Source organism: Coregonus lavaretus, assembly GCF_964263955.1.
Source record: "Coregonus lavaretus genome assembly, contig: HAP1_SCAFFOLD_145, whole genome shotgun sequence".
Classification (NCBI taxonomy): domain Eukaryota; kingdom Metazoa; phylum Chordata; class Actinopteri; order Salmoniformes; family Salmonidae; genus Coregonus; species Coregonus lavaretus.
Window position 1 is genome coordinate 56,754 of NW_028165685.1, and position 21,743 is coordinate 78,496.

General features: G+C 48.6%; 1 protein-coding gene across 1 annotated transcript in view; it reads left to right on the plus strand.

Moving 5' to 3' along the window:
- Positions 1 to 489: 489 nt before the first annotated feature.
- Positions 490 to 21,743, plus strand: part of LOC311115607 (E3 ubiquitin-protein ligase SMURF1-like) — a 98,321-nt gene continuing 77,067 nt past the window's right edge. Inside the window, exons 1-4 of the mRNA XM_084190767.1 lie at positions 490 to 737; positions 5,308 to 5,346; positions 13,179 to 13,287; positions 19,190 to 19,323. Coding sequence (XP_084046893.1) covers positions 683 to 737; positions 5,308 to 5,346; positions 13,179 to 13,287; positions 19,190 to 19,323 — 337 coding nt within the window. The 5' untranslated portion in view covers positions 490 to 682. The remainder of the gene's footprint in view (positions 738 to 5,307; positions 5,347 to 13,178; positions 13,288 to 19,189; positions 19,324 to 21,743) is intronic.

The following is a 21,743-nucleotide window of genomic DNA, read 5'->3' on the forward strand; positions in this document are numbered from 1 at the left end:
TTCTCTCGAAAATAATGCAACTCCATGGAAGATTAGTTCCACTCCACTAGCATGTCATGGAAGATACAGTACCTTTTCCATAGAATGCATAGCCCCTCATTAATTATACCTTACATCATTAGAAATACAGTTTATGGGTTTTATACACATTTTCTTTATACTAAAATATGTGTAAACAGACCATAAATGTCCATTTTTGTTTGTTGGCTGGTGGTGGATTGGCTGCATTGTTTGAATGGAATATTGGCATTTTGGCATTTAATTAAAATAAATTGTGGAAGCATTGCTCTAAAACTGTCTGGCTAGCTAGCTAACACACATACAGTGCAGATACATGATTTACATTCATTATTTTACACAATATCTTATCACTGCACTGGCAAACCATGGTTGACCACTCCCTGACCAACATGGCTGACCTTTGGGCAATCATAAGAAGGTGCATGTCCATTCTAGTATTCTAATTCTATGGTCCAGAGCCACCGAAAATGTCCGTCTGTGTGTTGCGGCTCGGTCGGGACGGGGGACTTCGCCAGGAAATAATACACATTTCCCCCTGAGGAAGACCGACACAAGCCACATATTCTGACAACCCAGAGAACTATCCTCAAGAGGAGTATCGACTTGGTGTGTTGGAGCGACCCCAAAAAACGGATTTTACAGCAACTGTTCTTCCGTTGTGATGTCGGGTCCTGGGTCTCGAAGGAACGGGTCCAGCATCAAAATCCGGCTGACAGGTAGCTAGCTAGCTAACTAAAACGCGGTGAAAGCGCTTACGGTTTATGTTGTTTGCCGGGATTAAACCCTGTAACGGATAAATTCACCGGACATAGTACTGCCAGCTAGCTACATTTACTAGCCTGTCATGGCGCTAGCTAGCTAAACTGGACAGTGGTCGCCCAAACATCCGGTTGTTCTATTTACAAACAGCTAGGTACAGTAGGTAACGCGTTAGCTAGGCCGGAGACTAACTCTTATTAGTTAGCTAGTTAAAATAACTAAACAGCTAGGTACAGTAGGTAACGCGTTAGCTAGGCCGGAGACTAACTCTTATTAGTTAGCTAGTTAAAATAACTAAACAGCTAGGTACAGTAGGTAACGCGTTAGCTAGGCCGGAGACTAACTCTTATTAGTTAGCTAGTTAAAATAACTAAACAGCTAGGTACAGTAGGTAACGCGTTAGCTAGGCCGGAGACTAACTCTTATTAGTTAGCTAGTTAAAATAACTAAACAGCTAGGTACAGTAGGTAACGCGTTAGCTAGGCCGGAGACTAACTCTTATTAGTTAGCTAGTTAAAATAACTAAACAGCTAGGTACAGTAGGTAACGCGTTAGCTAGGCCGGAGACTAAGTCTTATTAGTTAGCTAGTTAAAATAACTAAACAGCTAGGTACAGTAGGTAACGCGTTAGCTAGGCCGGAGACTAACTCTTATTAGTTAGCTAGTTAAAATAACTAAACAGCTAGGTACAGTAGGTAACGCGTTAGCTAGGCCGGAGACTAACTCTTATTAGTTAGCTAGTTAAAATAACTAAACAGCTAGGTACAGTAGGTAACGCGTTAGCTAGGCCGGAGACTAACTCTTATTAGTTAGCTAGTTAAAATAACTAAACAGCTAGGTACAGTAGGTAACGCGTTAGCTAGGCCGGAGACTAACTCTTATTAGTTAGCTAGTTAAAATAACTAAACAACCAAACGGCTGAGGATAGCTAGCTAGCAGGCGTCTAATATTCTCCTGATTAACAAGCTAGTTAGTGGCTGCAACAGCAATGTCCAAGGTGTTCTGCTTGCTAACTAACGGTAGTTAGTAGGTTAGCCATGACCTGAATGCCAATCCGACGGCCAACAACAGCAACAACTGTTTAGTCGACTATCGATCCGTGACCACCTGACACGGTGGCCTAGCTAGACCTAGCCATAGTCCTTTCTAGACTATCCAGGATATATTCTAACTAACTAATTCCCCTACAACTGACTCGGTAGCTACAGTACCTAACTAGCTATCTAACTTGGCTAACCAGCTAGCGTTTAGAGATGTGGCTAGTAGGTAGCTAACTGATCTCAAAGCAGCTAGTTGGCATGGTTTCTAAGAGCAAACTAAGCAGCTAAACTAAATTGACTAATGTATACTCAATAACGTTGGCTAGCTAGCTAGCTAGATAATTTGTTTCATAGTTGGCTAGCTAGTAGTTAGCCAGTAACGTTAGTTAGCCAGATAATTCATCTGCTGGGTGTGTTTAGCAAGCATGTCACACCCAGTGTTGGCACACATTTATTAGATAGCGCACACACACACACACACACACACACACACACACACACACACACACACACTGTTGCTGTGTGAACCAGTGCACTAGGCTCAGTCCAGACTGCAGAAAGACATCACTCATCTCCATGTGAATAGAGACCCAGCCAGCCTGCATGATTACCATTAACCACTACAGTAACAGCCATTGTTCCAGCTGTGAGTGTGTCAAATCAACATCAACATTTATTTGTTACATGCTTTGTAAACAACAGGTGTAGACTAACAGTGAAACGCTTACTTAACCCTTACCAACAATGCAGAGAGAAAAATTGAAAAATAAAAATGCAAGGAATAAATACACAATGAGTAAGGATAACTTGGCGAGAGAGCAAGATGCCATTTAATCCTCTCAATGAGCCCAGGTCACCACACACACACTGAAATAAACACATACCGAAATACACACACAAATACCCTACACACATGTACATGAGATAGATGCTTAGGGAAGCTGTGGGGAGAGAGATGTGGTGAGGTAGAGAGAGAGGGAGGGAGGTGGGGTGGAGGTGGAGAGAGGTGAGGTGGAGAGAGAGGGAGGGTGGTGAAGAGAGAGAGGTGAGGTGGAGAGAGAGGGAGGGTGGTGAAGAGAGAGGGAGGGTGGTGAAGAGAGAGGTGAGGTGGTGAAGAGAGAGAGGTGAGGTGGAGAGAGGTGAGGTGGAGAGAGAGGGGTGAGGTAGAGAGGGAGGGTGGTGAAGAGAGAGGTGAGGTGGAGAGAGAGAGAGGGAGGGTGGTGTAGAGAGAAAGGTGAGGTGGAGAGAGAGAGAGGTGAGGTGGAGAGAGAGGGAGGGTGGTGAAGAGAGAGAGGTGAGGTGGAGAGAGAGAGGTGAGGTGGAGAGAGAGAGAGGTGAGGTGGAGAGAGAGGGAGGGTGGTGAAGAGAGAGAGGTGAGTTGGAGAGAGAGGGAGGGTGGTGAAGAGAGAGGTGAGTTGGAGAGAGAGGGAGGGTGGTGAAGAGAGAGAGGTGAGGTGGAGAGAGAGAGGTGAGGTGGAGAGAGGGAGAGGTGAGGTGGAGAGAGAGGGAGGGTGGTGAAGAGAGGTGAGTTGGAGAGAGAGGGAGGGTGGTGAAGAGAGAGAGAGAGGTGAGGTGGAGAGAGAGAGAGGTGAGGTGGAGAGAGAGGGAGGGTGGTGAAGAGAGAGAGGTGAGTTGGAGAGAGAGGGAGGGTGGTGAAGAGAGAGAGGTGAGTTGGAGAGAGAGGGAGGGTGGTGAAGAGAGAGAGGTGAGGTGGAGAGAGAGAGAGGTGAGGTGGAGAGAGAGGGAGGGTGGTGAAGAGAGAGAGGTGAGTTGGAGAGAGAGGGAGGGTGGTGAAGAGAGAGGTGAGGTGGAGAGAGGTGAGGTGGAGAGAGAGGGGTGAGGTGGGGAGAGAGAGGGAGGGTGGTGAAGAGAGAAAGGTGAGGTGGATAGAGAGAGAGGTGAGGTGGAGAGAGAGGGAGGGTGGTGAAGAGAGAGAGGTGAGTTGGAGAGAGAGGGAGGGTGGTGAAGAGAGAGAGGTGAGTTGGAGAGAGAGGGAGGGTGGTGAAGAGAGAGAGGTGAGGTGGAGAGAGAGAGAGGTGAGGTGGAGAGAGAGAGAGAGGGTGGTGAAGAGAGAGGGAGGGTGGTGAAGAGAGAGAGGTGAGGTGGAGAGAGAGGGAGGGTGGTGAAGAGAGAGAGGTGAGGTGGAGAGAGAGGGAGGGTGGTGAAGAGAGAGAGGTGAGGTGGAGAGAGAGGGAGGGTGGTGAAGAGAGAGAGGTGAGGTGGAGAGAGAGGGAGGGTGGTGAAGAGAGAGAGGTGAGGTGGAGAGAGAGGGAGGGTGGTGAAGAGAGAGGTGAGTTGGAGAGAGAGGGAGGGTGGTGAAGAGGGAGGGTGGTGAAGAGAGAGAGGGAGGGTGGTGAAGAGAGAGAGGTGAGTTGGAGAGAGAGGGAGGGTGGTGAAGAGAGAGAGGTGAGGTGGAGAGAGAGGGAGGGTGGTGAAGAGAGAGAGGTGAGGTGGAGAGAGAGGGAGGGTGGTGAAGAGAGAGGTGAGTTGGAGAGAGAGGGAGGGTGGTGAAGAGAGAGAGGTGAGGTGGAGAGAGGGAGGGTGGTGAAGAGAGAGGGAGGGTGGTGAAGAGAGAGAGGTGAGGTGGAGAGAGAGAGAGGTGAGGTGGAGAGAGAGGGAGGGTGGTGAAGAGAGAGAGGTGAGTTGGAGAGAGAGGGAGGGTGGTGAAGAGAGAGGTGAGGTGGTGAAGAGAGAGAGGTGAGGTGAAGAGAGAGAGGTGAGTTGGAGAGAGAGGGAGGGTGGTGAAGAGAGAGGTGAGGTGGTGAAGAGAGAGAGGTGAGGGAGAGAGAGGTGAGGTGGAGAGAGGTGAGGTGGAGAGAGAGAGGTGAGGTGGAGAGAGAGGGGTGAGGTGGGGAGAGAGAGGGAGGGTGGTGAAGAGAGAGGTGAGGTGGAGAGAGAGGGAGGGTGGTGAAGAGAGAGGTGAGTTGGAGAGAGAGGGAGGGTGGTGAAGAGAGAGAGGTGAAGAGAGAGAGGGAGGGTGGTGAAGAGAGAAAGGTGAGAGAGAGAGGTGAGGTGGAGAGAGAGAGAGGGAGGGTGGTGAAGAGAGAAAGGTGAGGTGGAGAGAGAGAGAGGTGAGGTGGAGAGAGAGAGGGTGGTGAAGAGAGAAAGGTGAGGTGGAGAGAGAGAGAGAGAGAGGTGAGGTGGAGAGAGAGAGGGTGGTGAAGAGAGAGGGGAGGGAGGTGAAGAGAGTGAGGGGAGGGAGGAGGAGAGGGTGGAGAGGGAGGGAGGGTGGTGGTGGAGGGAGGGAGATAGAGGGAGATGGGAGAGAGGGAGATGGAGGGAGAGAGAGAGAGAGGGAGGGAGGTGGGGAGAGAGAGAGAGAGAGAGAGAGGGAGGGAGTGAGATGGAGAGGGAGGGAGGGAGGTGGAGAGGTCCAGTCATTCGTTGGTTGGCTTACAGCAGCCTAATCACTGATCTTATTGGCTGTCAGGCTGTCTGTAGTGACATCTGTTTGGTTGACTGACAGTTGTCTGTTCTGTGTTTTTAGTATTATGTGCCAAGAACCTTGCAAAGAAAGACTTCTTCCGTAAGTATCTCTGATCCCTCCTCTCTGTCTGTCTTCCTCTCTCCTTCTGGAAGTATCTCTGATCCCTCCTCTCTGTCTGTCTTCCTCTCTCCTTCTGTAAGTATCTCTGATCCCTCCTCTCTGTCTGTCTTCCTCTCTCCTTCTGGAAGTATCTCTGATCCCTCCTCTCTGTCTGTCTTCCTCTCTCCTTCTGGAAGTATCTCTGATCCCTCCTCTCTCTCTGTCTGTCTTCCTCTCTCCTTCTGTAAGTATCTCTGATCCCTCCTCTCTCTCTGTCTGTCTTCCTCTCTCCTTCTGTAAGTATCTCTGATCCCTCCTCTCTCTCTGTCTGTCTTCCTCTCTCCTTCTGGAAGTATCTCTGATCCCTCCTCTCTGTCTGTCTTCCTCTCTCCTTCTGTAAGTATCTCTGATCCCTCCTCTCTGTCTGTCTTCCTCTCTCCTTCTGTAAGTATCTCTGATCCCTCCTCTCTCTCTGTCTGTCTTCCTCTCTCCTTCTGTAAGTATCTCTGATCCCTCCTCTCTGTCTGTCTTCCTCTCTCCTTCTGGAAGTATCTCTGATCCCTCCTCTCTGTCTGTCTTCCTCTCTCCTTCTGTAAGTATCTCTGATCCCTCCTCTCTCTCTGTCTGTCTTCCTCTCTCCTTCTGTAAGTATCTCTGATCCCTCCTCTCTGTCTGTCTTCCTCTCTCCTTCTGTAAGTATCTCTGATCCCTCCTCTCTGTCTGTCTGTCTTCCTCTCTCCTTCTGTAAGTATCTCTGATCCCTCCTCTCTGTCTGTCTTCCTCTCTCCTTCTGTAAGTATCTCTGATCCCTCCTCTCTCTCTGTCTGTCTTCCTCTCTCCTTCTGTAAGTATCTCTGATCCCTCCTCTCTGTCTGTCTGTCTTCCTCTCTCCTTCTGTAAGTATCTCTGATCCCTCCTCTCTGTCTGTCTGTCTTCCTCTCTCCTTCTGTAAGTATCTCTGATCCCTCCTCTCTCTCTGTCTGTCTTCCTCTCTCCTTCTGGAAGTATCTCTGATCCCTCCTCTCTGTCTGTCTTCCTCTCTCCTTCTGTAAGTATCTCTGATCCCTCCTCTCTGTCTGTCTGTCTTCCTCTCTCCTTCTGGAAGTATCTCTGATCCCTCCTCTCTGTCTGTCTTCCTCTCTCCTTCTGTAAGTATCTCTGATCCCTCCTCTCTCTCTGTCTGTCTTCCTCTCTCCTTCTGTAAGTATCTCTGATCCCTCCTCTCTGTCTGTCTGTCTTCCTCTCTCCTTCTGTAAGTATCTCTGATCCCTCCTCTCTGTCTGTCTGTCTTCCTCTCTCCTTCTGTAAGTATCTCTGATCCGTCCTCTCTCTCTGTCTGTCTTCCTCTCTCCTTCTGGAAGTATCTCTGATCCCTCCTCTCTGTCTGTCTTCCTCTCTCCTTCTGTAAGTATCTCTGATCCCTCCTCTCTGTCTGTCTGTCTTCCTCTCTCCTTCTGGAAGTATCTCTGATCCCTCCTCTCTGTCTGTCTTCCTCTCTCCTTCTGTAAGTATCTCTGATCCCTCCTCTCTCTCTGTCTGTCTTCCTCTCTCCTTCTGTAAGTATCTCTGATCCCTCCTCTCTCTCTGTCTGTCTTCCTCTCTCCTTCTGTAAGTATCTCTGATCCCTCCTCTCTGTCTGTCTGTCTTCCTCTCTCCTTCTGGAAGTATCTCTGATCCCTCCTCTCTGTCTGTCTTCCTCTCTCCTTCTGTAAGTATCTCTGATCCCTCCTCTCTGTCTGTCTGTCTTCCTCTCTCCTTCTGTAAGTATCTCTGATCCCTCCTCTCTCTCTGTCTTCCTCTCTCCTTCTGGAAGTATCTCTGATCCCTCCTCTCTGTCTGTCTTCCTCTCTCCTTCTGTAAGTATCTCTGATCCCTCCTCTCTGTCTGTCTGTCTTCCTCTCTCCTTCTGTAAGTATCTCTGATCCCTCCTCTCTCTCTGTCTGTCTTCCTCTCTCCTTCTGTAAGTATCTCTGATCCCTCCTCTCTCTCTGTCTGTCTTCCTCTCTCCTTCTGTAAGTATCTCTGATCCCTCCTCTCTGTCTGTCTTCCTCTCTCCTTCTGTAAGTATCTCTGATCCCTCCTCTCTGTCTGTCTTCCTCTCTCCTTCTGTAAGTATCTCTGATCCCTCCTCTCTGTCTGTCTGTCTTCCTCTCTCCTTCTGTAAGTATCTCTGATCCCTCCTCTCTGTCTGTCTGTCTTCCTCTCTCCTTCTGGAAGTATCTCTGATCCCTCCTCTCTCTCTGTCTGTCTTCCTCTCTCCTTCTGGAAGTATCTCTGATCCCTCCTCTCTCTCTGTCTGTCTTCCTCTCTCCTTCTGTAAGTATCTCTGATCCCTCCTCTCTGTCTGTCTGTCTTCCTCTCTCCTTCTGTAAGTATCTCTGATCCCTCCTCTCTCTCTGTCTGTCTTCCTCTCTCCTTCTGTAAGTATCTCTGATCCCTCCTCTCTGTCTGTCTTCCTCTCTCCTTCTGTAAGTATCTCTGATCCCTCCTCTCTGTCTGTCTTCCTCTCTCCTTCTGTAAGTATCTCTGATCCCTCCTCTCTCTCTGTCTGTCTTCCTCTCTCCTTCTGTAAGTATCTCTGATCCCTCCTCTCTCTCTGTCTGTCTTCCTCTCTCCTTCTGTAAGTATCTCTGATCCCTCCTCTCTGTCTGTCTTCCTCTCTCCTTCTGTAAGTATCTCTGATCCCTCCTCTCTGTCTGTCTTCCTCTCTCCTTCTGTAAGTATCTCTGATCCCTCCTCTCTGTCTGTCTGTCTTCCTCTCTCCTTCTGTAAGTATCTCTGATCCCTCCTCTCTGTCTGTCTGTCTTCCTCTCTCCTTCTGTAAGTATCTCTGATCCCTCCTCTCTCTCTGTCTGTCTTCCTCTCTCCTTCTGGAAGTATCTCTGATCCCTCCTCTCTGTCTGTCTTCCTCTCTCCTTCTGTAAGTATCTCTGATCCCTCCTCTCTGTCTGTCTGTCTTCCTCTCTCCTTCTGTAAGTATCTCTGATCCCTCCTCTCTGTCTGTCTTCCTCTCTCCTTCTGTAAGTATCTCTGATCCCTCCTCTCTGTCTGTCTTCCTCTCTCCTTCTGTAAGTATCTCTGATCCCTCCTCTCTCTCTGTCTGTCTTCCTCTCTCCTTCTGGAAGTATCTCTGATCCCTCCTCTCTGTCTGTCTTCCTCTCTCCTTCTGTAAGTATCTCTGATCCCTCCTCTCTCTCTGTCTGTCTTCCTCTCTCCTTCTGTAAGTATCTCTGATCCCTCCTCTCTCTCTGCCTGTCTTCCTCTCTCCTTCTGTAAGTATCTCTGATCCCTCCTCTCTGTCTGTCTGTCTTCCTCTCTCCTTCTGGAAGTATCTCTGATCCCTCCTCTCTGTCTGTCTTCCTCTCTCCTTCTGTAAGTATCTCTGATCCCTCCTCTCTGTCTGTCTTCCTCTCTCCTTCTGTAAGTATCTCTGATCCCTCCTCTCTCTCTGTCTTCCTCTCTCCTTCTGTAAGTATCTCTGATCCCTCCTCTCTGTCTGTCTTCCTCTCTCCTTCTGTAAGTATCTCTGATCCCTCCTCTCTCTCTGTCTGTCTTCCTCTCTCCTTCTGTAAGTATCTCTGATCCCTCCTCTCTGTCTGTCTTCCTCTCTCCTTCTGTAAGTATCTCTGATCCCTCCTCTCTGTCTGTCTTCCTCTCTCCTTCTGTAAGTATCTCTGATCCCTCCTCTCTGTCTGTCTTCCTCTCTCCTTCTGTAAGTATCTCTGATCCCTCCTCTCTGTCTGTCTGTCTTCCTCTCTCCTTCTGTAAGTATCTCTGATCCCTCCTCTCTGTCTGTCTTCCTCTCTCCTTCTGTAAGTATCTCTGATCCCTCCTCTCTGTCTGTCTGTCTTCCTCTCTCCTTCTGTAAGTATCTCTGATCCCTCCTCTCTGTCTGTCTGTCTTCCTCTCTCCTTCTGTAAGTATCTCTGATCCCTCCTCTCTGTCTGTCTGTCTTCCTCTCTCCTTCTGGAAGTATCTCTGATCCCTCCTCTCTGTCTGTCTTCCTCTCTCCTTCTGTAAGTATCTCTGATCCCTCCTCTCTCTCTGTCTGTCTTCCTCTCTCCTTCTGTAAGTATCTCTGATCCCTCCTCTCTGTCTGTCTGTCTTCCTCTCTCCTTCTGTAAGTATCTCTGATCCCTCCTCTCTGTCTGTCTGTCTTCCTCTCTCCTTCTGTAAGTATCTCTGATCCCTCCTCTCTCTCTGTCTGTCTTCCTCTCTCCTTCTGGAAGTATCTCTGATCCCTCCTCTCTGTCTGTCTTCCTCTCTCCTTCTGTAAGTATCTCTGATCCCTCCTCTCTGTCTGTCTGTCTTCCTCTCTCCTTCTGGAAGTATCTCTGATCCCTCCTCTCTGTCTGTCTTCCTCTCTCCTTCTGTAAGTATCTCTGATCCCTCCTCTCTCTCTGTCTGTCTTCCTCTCTCCTTCTGTAAGTATCTCTGATCCCTCCTCTCTCTCTGTCTGTCTTCCTCTCTCCTTCTGTAAGTATCTCTGATCCCTCCTCTCTCTCTGTCTGTCTTCCTCTCTCCTTCTGTAAGTATCTCTGATCCCTCCTCTCTCTCTGTCTGTCTTCCTCTCTCCTTCTGTAAGTATCTCTGATCCCTCCTCTCTGTCTGTCTGTCTTCCTCTCTCCTTCTGGAAGTATCTCTGATCCCTCCTCTCTCTCTGTCTTCCTCTCTCCTTCTGGAAGTATCTCTGATCCCTCCTCTCTGTCTGTCTTCCTCTCTCCTTCTGTAAGTATCTCTGATCCCTCCTCTCTGTCTGTCTGTCTTCCTCTCTCCTTCTGTAAGTATCTCTGATCCCTCCTCTCTCTCTGTCTGTCTTCCTCTCTCCTTCTGTAAGTATCTCTGATCCCTCCTCTCTCTCTGTCTGTCTTCCTCTCTCCTTCTGTAAGTATCTCTGATCCCTCCTCTCTGTCTGTCTTCCTCTCTCCTTCTGTAAGTATCTCTGATCCCTCCTCTCTGTCTGTCTTCCTCTCTCCTTCTGTAAGTATCTCTGATCCCTCCTCTCTGTCTGTCTGTCTTCCTCTCTCCTTCTGTAAGTATCTCTGATCCCTCCTCTCTGTCTGTCTGTCTTCCTCTCTCCTTCTGGAAGTATCTCTGATCCCTCCTCTCTCTCTGTCTGTCTTCCTCTCTCCTTCTGGAAGTATCTCTGATCCCTCCTCTCTCTCTGTCTGTCTTCCTCTCTCCTTCTGTAAGTATCTCTGATCCCTCCTCTCTGTCTGTCTGTCTTCCTCTCTCCTTCTGTAAGTATCTCTGATCCCTCCTCTCTCTCTGTCTGTCTTCCTCTCTCCTTCTGTAAGTATCTCTGATCCCTCCTCTCTGTCTGTCTTCCTCTCTCCTTCTGTAAGTATCTCTGATCCCTCCTCTCTGTCTGTCTTCCTCTCTCCTTCTGTAAGTATCTCTGATCCCTCCTCTCTCTCTGTCTGTCTTCCTCTCTCCTTCTGTAAGTATCTCTGATCCCTCCTCTCTCTCTGTCTGTCTTCCTCTCTCCTTCTGTAAGTATCTCTGATCCCTCCTCTCTGTCTGTCTTCCTCTCTCCTTCTGTAAGTATCTCTGATCCCTCCTCTCTGTCTGTCTTCCTCTCTCCTTCTGTAAGTATCTCTGATCCCTCCTCTCTGTCTGTCTGTCTTCCTCTCTCCTTCTGTAAGTATCTCTGATCCCTCCTCTCTGTCTGTCTGTCTTCCTCTCTCCTTCTGTAAGTATCTCTGATCCCTCCTCTCTCTCTGTCTGTCTTCCTCTCTCCTTCTGGAAGTATCTCTGATCCCTCCTCTCTGTCTGTCTTCCTCTCTCCTTCTGTAAGTATCTCTGATCCCTCCTCTCTGTCTGTCTGTCTTCCTCTCTCCTTCTGTAAGTATCTCTGATCCCTCCTCTCTGTCTGTCTTCCTCTCTCCTTCTGTAAGTATCTCTGATCCCTCCTCTCTGTCTGTCTTCCTCTCTCCTTCTGTAAGTATCTCTGATCCCTCCTCTCTGTCTGTCTTCCTCTCTCCTTCTGTAAGTATCTCTGATCCCTCCTCTCTCTCTGTCTGTCTTCCTCTCTCCTTCTGGAAGTATCTCTGATCCCTCCTCTCTGTCTGTCTTCCTCTCTCCTTCTGTAAGTATCTCTGATCCCTCCTCTCTCTCTGTCTGTCTTCCTCTCTCCTTCTGTAAGTATCTCTGATCCCTCCTCTCTCTCTGCCTGTCTTCCTCTCTCCTTCTGTAAGTATCTCTGATCCCTCCTCTCTGTCTGTCTGTCTTCCTCTCTCCTTCTGGAAGTATCTCTGATCCCTCCTCTCTGTCTGTCTTCCTCTCTCCTTCTGGAAGTATCTCTGATCCCTCCTCTCTGTCTGTCTTCCTCTCTCCTTCTGTAAGTATCTCTGATCCCTCCTCTCTCTCTGTCTTCCTCTCTCCTTCTGTAAGTATCTCTGATCCCTCCTCTCTGTCTGTCTTCCTCTCTCCTTCTGTAAGTATCTCTGATCCCTCCTCTCTCTCTGTCTGTCTTCCTCTCTCCTTCTGTAAGTATCTCTGATCCCTCCTCTCTGTCTGTCTTCCTCTCTCCTTCTGTAAGTATCTCTGATCCCTCCTCTCTGTCTGTCTGTCTTCCTCTCTCCTTCTGTAAGTATCTCTGATCCCTCCTCTCTGTCTGTCTTCCTCTCTCCTTCTGTAAGTATCTCTGATCCCTCCTCTCTGTCTGTCTGTCTTCCTCTCTCCTTCTGTAAGTATCTCTGATCCCTCCTCTCTGTCTGTCTGTCTTCCTCTCTCCTTCTGTAAGTATCTCTGATCCCTCCTCTCTGTCTGTCTGTCTTCCTCTCTCCTTCTGTAAGTATCTCTGATCCCTCCTCTCTGTCTGTCTGTCTTCCTCTCTCCTTCTGTAAGTATCTCTGATCCCTCCTCTCTGTCTGTCTGTCTTCCTCTCTCCTTCTGTAAGTATCTCTGATCCCTCCTCTCTGTCTGTCTGTCTTCCTCTCTCCTTCTGTAAGTATCTCTGATCCCTCCTCTCTGTCTGTCTTCCTCTCTCCTTCTGTAAGTATCTCTGATCCCTCCTCTCTGTCTGTCTGTCTTCCTCTCTCCTTCTGTAAGTATCTCTGATCCCTCCTCTCTCTATGTCTGTCTTCCTCTCTCCTTCTGTAAGTATCTCTGATCCCCCCTCTCTCTCTGTCTGTCTTCCTCTCTCCTTCTGTAAGTATCTCTGATCCCTCCTCTCTCTCTGTCTGTCTTCCTCTCTCCTTCTGGAAGTATCTCTGATCCCTCCTCTCTGTCTGTCTTCCTCTCTCCTTCTGTAAGTATCTCTGATCCCTCCTCTCTGTCTGTCTGTCTTCCTCTCTCCTTCTGTAAGTATCTCTGATCCCTCCTCTCTGTCTGTCTTCCTCTCTCCTTCTGGAAGTATCTCTGATCCCTCCTCTCTGTCTGTCTGTCTTCCTCTCTCCTTCTGTAAGTATCTCTGATCCCTCCTCTCTGTCTGTCTTCCTCTCTCCTTCTGTAAGTATCTCTGATCCCTCCTCTCTCTCTCTCTGTCTTCCTCTCTCCTTCTGTAAGTATCTCTGATCCCTCCTCTCTGTCTGTCTGTCTTCCTCTCTCCTTCTGTAAGTATCTCTGATCCCTCCTCTCTGTCTGTCTGTCTTCCTCTCTCCTTCTGTAAGTATCTCTGATCCCTCCTCTCTGTCTGTCTTCCTCTCTCCTTCTGTAAGTATCTCTGATCCCTCCTCTCTCTCTCTCTGTGTGTGTGTGTGTGTGTGTGTGTGTGTGTGTGTGTGTGTGTGTGTGTGTGTGTGTGTGTGTGTGTGTGTGTGTGTGTGTGTGTGTGTGTGTGTGTGTGTGTGTGTGTGTGTGTGTGTGTGTGTGTGTGTGTGTGTGTGTAGGGCTGCCGGACCCATTTGCTAAGGTAGTGGTGGATGGATCAGGACAGTGTCATTCTACAGACACAGTGAAGAGTACTCTAGACCCCAAATGGAACCAACACTATGACCTGTGAGTACACACAGACACACACAGTGTTTTCCACAAGTACATAGTGAAGCCAGCAAATAGAAAAAATAGCCAGCCAGGCTGTTGAGAAAAAAAGAGCAGAAGTAAAATAAAATAACAGTAGGGAGGCTATATATACAGGGGGGTACCGGTGCAGAGTCAATGTGCGGGGGCACTGGCTAGTTGAGGTAGTTAAAGTAATATGTACATGTGGGTAGAGTTAAAGTGACTATGCATAAATAATTAACAGACTAGCAGCAGCGTAAAATGGATGGGGTGGGGGGGCAGTGCAAATAGTCCGGGTAGCCATGATTAGCTGTTCAGGAGTCTTATGGCTTGGGGGTAGAAGCTGTTGAGAAGTCTTTTGGACCTAGACTTGGCACTCCAGTACCGCTTGCCATGCAGTAGCAGAGAGAACAGTCTATGACTGGGGTGGCTGGAGTCTTTGACAATTTTGAGGGCCTTCCTCTGACACCGCCTGGTATAGAGGTCCTGGATGGCAGGAAGCTTGGCCCCAGTGATGTACTTGGCCGTACGCACTACCATCTGTAGTGCCTTGCGGTCAGAGGCCAAGCAGTTGCCATACCAGGCGGTGATGCAACCAGCCAGGATGCTCTCGATGGTGCAGCTATAGAATTTTTTGAGGATCTGAGGACCCATGCCAAATCTCTTCAGTCTCCTGAGGGGGAATAGGCTTTGTCGTGCCCTCTTCACGACTGTCTTGGTGTGTTTGGACCATGATAGTTCGTTGGTGATGTGGACACCAAGGAACTTGAAGCTCTCAACCTGTTCCACTACAGCCCTGTCGATGAGAATGGGGGCGTGCTCAGTCCTCTTTTTTTTCCTGTAGTCCACAATCATCTCCTTTGTCTTGGTCACGTTGAGGGAGAGGTTGTTATCCTGGCACCACACGGCCAGGTCTCTGACCTCCTCCCTATAGGCTGTCTCATCGTTGTCGGTGATCAGGCCTACCACTGTTGTGTCGTCGGCAAACTTAACGATGGTGTTGGAGTCGTGCCTGGCCATGCAGTCATGGGTGAACAGGGAGTACAGGAGGGGACTGAGCACGCACCCCTGAGGGGCCCCCGTGTTGAGAATCAGTGTGGCAGATGTGTTGTTACCTACCCTTACCACCTGGGGGCGGCCCGTCAGGAAGTCCAGGATCCAGTTGCAGAGGGAGGTGTTTAGTCCCAGGGTCCTTAGCTTAGTGATGAGCTTTGAGGGCACTATGGTGTTGAATGCTGAGCTGTAGTCAATGAATAGCATTCTCATGTAGGTGTTCCTCTTGTCCAGGTGGGAAAGGGCAGTGTGGAGTGCAATAGAGATTGAATCATCTGTGGATCTGTTGGGGCAGTATGCAAATTGGAGTGGGTCTAGGTTTTCTGGGATAATGGTGTTGATGTGAGCCATGACCAGCCTTTCAAAGCACTTCATGGCTACAGACGTCAGTGCTACGGGTCGGTAGTCATTTAGGCAGGTTATCTTAGAGTCCTTGGGCACAGGGACTATGGTGGTCTGCTAGAAACATGTTGGTATTACAGACTCGGTCAGGGACATGTTGAAAATGTCAGTGAAGACACTTGCCAGTTGGTCAGTCTGGGAGCCCTTCAGGGTTTGAATGTTTTTGCTGAAAGAGCTCTGTTTTGGTGGCCTCTGGTACATCCTAATGCCTTGATTCCATCTGAAATACACAGCCAAATTATTGAATACTTTATCGACTTTAACTCCAAGATTGGAAAAATCAGTTGTGGTGTAGAAAGACATGACTTTACAATTTAAATGACTGAAAAGTTGTTTCGGACTATATGATCAGGACTATTTTCTAAGAGAACATTAAACCTTTTAATATTTAACCTGTCTTCTCTTGAGATTTAAAGTCTTATTTACAGTTTTACTGCAAGATATGAATTGCCACAATGTTTTGTTCTTCAAATGATGTATTTGACTAAAACAGAAAAATGAATTAAATAGCCCACATTATCTTAAAAAAATCAATGAAAGGTTAAATTGAACAAACAAAAGGGTTGTATCAGTCTTAATGTAGTGGTTGGAGCTGAAATGATTTTCCAATCCAACAGAACCACTTTTTTCCCCCCCGTTTCGTTCCACTGTTCCGAACAGCAAAATAATGCTCTGAACCGGTTCGAACCCCGAAAACAATACTGCTTTATATCATTCCTGTCTGTTCCTTTTGTAATCTGTGAAATCAACAGTTTTTTTTACATTTAGCTCATTAAATGACTTTACCAATCAGTGCAGATGGAGCAGGCAAGCTGGTTGTTTACAACCATGATGGACTGACAAGCGTAGCCCATGGCCGCAAGATGCATCTGGAATGTTCCGGGTTGGGAGAGGGCGAGAGAGATGTTCCGGGTTGGGAGATGGCGAGAGAGATGTTCCGGGTTGGGAGAGGGCGAGAGAGATGTTCCTAGAAACCAAAGTTTCTAGGTTAGTAAAAACAACAACCTGCTGATCAGGGGTTTGGGTTAGGGGGCCTCAGATCCTCAAAACCTTCTACAGCTGCACCATCGAGAGCATCTTGACTGGCTGTATCACCGCCTGGTATGGCAACTGCTTGGCATCAGACCGCAAGGCGCTACAGAGGGTAGTCCGTACAGCCCAGCACATCACTGGGGCCGAGCTCCCTGCCATCCAGGACCTCTATATCAGAGCTCCCTGCCATCCAGGACCTCTATATCAGAGCTCCCTGCCATCCAGGACCTCTATATCAGAGCTCCCTGCCATCCAGGACCTCTATATCAGAGCTCCCTGCCATCCAGGACCTCTATATCAGAGCTCCCTGCCATCCAGGACCTCTATATCAGAGCTCCCTGCCATCCAGGACCTCTATACCAGAGCTCCCTGCCATCCAGGACCTCTATACCAGAGCTCCCTGCCATCCAGGACCTCTATATCAGAGCTCCCTGCCATCCAGGACCTCTATATCAGAGCTCCCTGCCATCCAGGACCTCTATATCAGAGCTCCCTGCCATCCAGGACCTCTATATCAGAGCTCCCTGCCATCCAGGACCTCTATACCAGAGCTCCCTGCCATCCAGGACCTCTATACCAGAGCTCCCTGCCATCCAGGACCTCTATACCAGAGCTCCCTGCCATCCAGGACCTCTATATCAGAGCTCCCTGCCATCCAGGACCTCTATACCAGAGCTCCCTGCCATCCAGGACCTCTATACCAGAGCTCCCTGCCATCCAGGACCTCTATACCAGAGCTCCCTGCCATCCAGGACCTCTATATCAGAGCTCCCTGCCATCCAGGACCTCTATACCAGAGCTCCCTGCCATCCAGGACCTCTATATCAGAGCTCCCTGCCATCCAGGACCTCTATATCAGAGCTCCCTGCCATCCAGGACCTCTATATCAGAGCTCCCTGCCATCCAGGACCTCTATACCAGAGCTCCCTGCCATCCAGGACCTCTATACCAGAGCTCCCTGCCATCCAGGACCTCTATATCAGAGCTCCCTGCCATCCAGGACCTCTATACCAGAGCTCCCTGCCATCCAGGACCTCTATATCAGAGCTCCCTGCCATCCAGGACCTCTATATCAGAGCTCCCTGCCATCCAGGACCTCTATATCAGAGCTCCCTGCCATCCAGGACCTCTATACCAGAGCTCCCTGCCATCCAGGACCTCTATATCAGAGCTCCCTGCCATCCAGGACCTCTATACCAGAGCTCCCTGCCATCCAGGACCTCTATATCAGAGCTCCCTGCCATCCAGGACCTCTATACCAGAGCTCCCTGCCATCCAGGACCTCTATACCAGAGCTCCCTGCCATCCAGGACCTCTATATCAGAGCTCCCTGCCATCCAGGACCTCTATCAGAGCTCCCTGCCATCCAGGACCTCTATACCAGAGCTCCCTGCCATCCAGGACCTCTATATCAGAGCTCCCTGCCATCCAGGACCTCTATACCAGAGCTCCCTGCCATCCAGGACCTCTATATCAGAGCTCCCTGCCATCCAGGACCTCTATACCAGAGCTCCCTGCCATCCAGGACCTCTATATCAGAGCTCCCTGCCATCCAGGACCTCTATACCAGAGCTCCCTGCCATCCAGGACCTCTATATCAGAGCTCCCTGCCATCCAGGACCTCTATACCAGAGCTCCCTGCCATCCAGGACCTCTATATCAGAGCTCCCTGCCATCCAGGACCTCTATACCAGAGCTCCCTGCCATCCAGGACCTCTATACCAGAGCTCCCTGCCATCCAGGACCTCTCTATCAGAGCTCCCTGCCATCCAGGACCTCTATCAGAGCTCCCTGCCATCCAGGACCTCTATACCAGAGCTCCCTGCCATCCAGGACCTCTATACCAGAGCTCCCTGCCATCCAGGACCTCTATATCAGAGCTCCCTGCCATCCAGGACCTCTATACCAGGCGGTGTCAGATGAGGGTCCTAAGAATTGTCCGACTCCAGCCATCCAAGTCATAGATTGTTCTCTCTGCTACCACACGGCAAGCGGTACCGATACACCAAGTCTGGAACCAACAGGACCCTGAACAGCCTCTATCCCCAAGCCATAAGACTGTAGTTAGTTAAATAGTTATCCAAATAGCTACCTGCATTGACCCTTTTTGGACTAACTCTTTTGACTCATCACATATGCTGCTGCTACTGTTTATCTATCCTGTTGCCTAGTCACTTTACCCCTACCTACAGTATATGTACATATCTACCTCCATTACCTCGTACCCCTGCACATGGACTCAGTACTGGTACCCTGTGTATATAGCCTAGTTATCACCTCATACCCCTGCACATGGACTCAGTACTGGTACCCTGTGTATATAGCCTAGTTATCATGGACTCAGTACTGGTACCCTGTGTATATAGCCTAGTTATCATGGACTCCGTACTGGTACCCTGTGTATATAGCCTAGTTATCATGGACTCAGTACTGGTACCCTGTGTATATAGCCTAGTTATCATGGACTCAGTACTGGTACCCTGTGTATATAGCCTAGTTATCATGGACTCAGTACTGGTACCCTGTGTATATAGCCTAGTTATCATGGACTCAGTACTGGTCCCCTGTGTATATAGCTTAGTTATCATGGACTCAGTACTGGTACCCTGTGTATATAGCCTAGTTATCATGGACTCAGTACTGGTACCCTGTGTATATAGCCTAGTTATCATGGACTCAGTACTGGTACCCTGTGTATATAGCCTAGTTATCATGGACTCAGTACTGGTACCCTGTGTATATAGCCTAGTTATCATGGACTCAGTACTGGTACCCTGTGTATATAGCCTAGTTATCATGGACTCAGTACTGGTACCCTGTGTATATAGCCTAGTTATCATGGACTCAGTACTGGTACCCCGTGTATATAGCCTAGTTATCATGGACTCAGTACTGGTACCCTGTGTATATAGCCTAGTTATCATGGACTCAGTACTGGTACCCTGTGTATATAGCCTAGTTATCATGGACTCAGTACTGGTACCCTGTGTATATAGCCTAGTTATCATGGACTCAGTACTGGTCCCCTGTGTATATAGCTTAGTTATCATGGACTCAGTACTGGTACCCTGTGTATATAGCCTAGTTATCATGGACTCAGTACTGGTACCCTGTGTATATAGCCTAGTTATCATGGACTCAGTACTGGTACCCTGTGTATATAGCCTAGTTATCATGGACTCAGTACTGGTACCCTGTGTATATAGCCTAGTTATCATGGACTCAGTACTGGTACCCTGTGTATATAGCCTAGTTATCATGGACTCAGTACTGGTCCCCTGTGTATATAGCCTAGTTATCATGGACTCAGTACTGGTACCCTGTGTATATAGCCTAGTTATCATGGACTCAGTACTGGTCCCCTGTGTATATAGCCTGGTTATCACCTCATACCCCTGCTGTCTGTGTGTAGGTACATAGGGAAGACAGACTCCATCACCATCAGTGTGTGGAACCACAAGAAGATCCATAAGAGGCAGGGCGCCGGGTTCCTGGGCTGTATACGGCTGCTGTCCAACGCCATCAGCAGACTGACAGACACCGGCTGTAAGACTCTCTCACACACACACACACACACACACACACACACACACACACACACACACACACACACACACACACACACCGTGTACACACACACACACACCGTGTACACACACACACACACCGTGTACACACACACACACACCGTGTACACACACACACACACACACACACACACACACACACACCCACACACACACACACACACACACACACACACACACACACACACACACACACACACACACACACACACTCACACACCCACACACACCGTGTGCACACATGGGCTGTAAGACACACATACTTAAATTAATACTTCATTTGAATCCACAAATCACATTACAGTCAAGAAGGATTCAAACATTACAAATGCACAGATACATGATAAAGAAAGCATATTCTCCATACAGCTAGACAGACCATTACAGCTGAAACAGAGCAGTACCTTCTCCATACAGCTAGACTGACCATAACAGCTGAAACAGAGCAGTACCTTCTTCTCCATACAGCTAGACTGACCATAACAGCTGAAACAGAGCAGTACCTTCTCCATACAGCTAGACTGACCATAACAGCTGAAACAGAGCAGTACCTTCTCCATACAGCTAGACTGACCATAACAGCTGAAACAGAGCAGTACCTTCTCCTCCATACAGCTAGACTGACCATAACAGCTGAAACAGAGCAGTACCTTCTCCTCCATACAGCTAGACTGACCATAACAGCTGAAACAGAGCAGTACCTTCTCCTCCATACAGCTAGACTGACCATAACAGCTGAAACAGAGCAGTACCTTCTTCTCCATACAGCTAGACTGACCATAACAGCTGAAACAGAGCAGTACCTTCTCCTCCATACAGCTAGACTGACCATAACAGCTGAAACAGAGCAGTACCTTCTCCTCCATACAGCTAGACTGACCATAACAGCTGAAACAGAGCAGTACCTTCTCCTCCATACAGCTAGACTGACCATAACAGCTGAAACAGAGCAGTACCTTCTCCATACAGCTAGACTGACCATAACAGCTGAAACAGAGCAGTACCTTCTCCATACAGCTAGACTGACCATAACAGCTGAAACAGAGCAGTACCTTCTTCTCCATACAGCTAGACTGACCATAACAGCTGAAACAGAGCAGTACCTTCTCCATACAGCTAGACTGACCATAACAGCTGAAACAGAGCAGTACCTTCTCCATACAGCTAGACTGACCATAACAGCTGAAACAGAGCAGTACCTTCTCCTCCATACAGCTAGACTGACCATAACAGCTGAAACAGAGCAGTACCTTCTCCTCCATACAGCTAGACTGACCATAACAGCTGAAACAGAGCAGTACCTTCTCCTCCATACAGCTAGACTGACCATAACAGCTGAAACAGAGCAGTACCTTCTCCATACAGCTAGACTGACCATAACAGCTGAAACAGAGCAGTACCTTCTTCTCCATACAGCTAGACTGACCATAACAGCTGAAACAGAGCAGTACCTTCTCCATACAGCTAGACTGACCATAACAGCTGAAACAGAGCAGTACCTTCTCCATACAGCTAGACTGACCATAACAGCTGAAACAGAGCAGTACCTTCTTCTCCATACAGCTAGACTGACCATAACAGCTGAAACAGAGCAGTACCTTCTTCTCCATACAGCTAGACTGACCATAACAGCTGAAACAGAGCAGTACCTTCTTCTCCATACAGCTAGACTGACCATAACAGCTGAAACAGAGCAGTACCTTCTCCATACAGCTAGACTGACCATAACAGCTGAAACAGAGCAGTACCTTCTCCATACAGCTAGACTGACCATAACAGCTGAAACAGAGCAGTACCTTCTCCTCCATACAGCTAGACTGACCATAACAGCTGAAACAGAGCAGTACCTTCTCCTCCATACAGCTAGACTGACCATAACAGCTGAAACAGAGCAGTACCTTCTCCTCCATACAGCTAGACTGACCATAACAGCTGAAACAGAGCAGTACCTTCTTCTCCATACAGCTAGACTGACCATAACAGCTGAAACAGAGCAGTACCTTCTTCTCCATACAGCTAGACTGACCATAACAGCTGAAACAGAGCAGTACCTTCTTCTCCATACAGCTAGACTGACCATAACAGCTGAAACAGAGCAGTACCTTCTCCATACAGCTAGACTGACCATAACAGCTGAAACAGAGCAGTACCTTCTTCTCCATACAGCTAGACTGACCATAACAGCTGAAACAGAGCAGTACCTTCTCCATACAGCTAGACTGACCATAACAGCTGAAACAGAGCAGTACCTTCTCCATACAGCTAGACTGACCATAACAGCTGAAACAGAGCAGTACCTTCTTCTCCATACAGCTAGACTGACCATAACAGCTGAAACAGAGCAGTACCTTCTTCTCCATACAGCTAGACTGACCATAA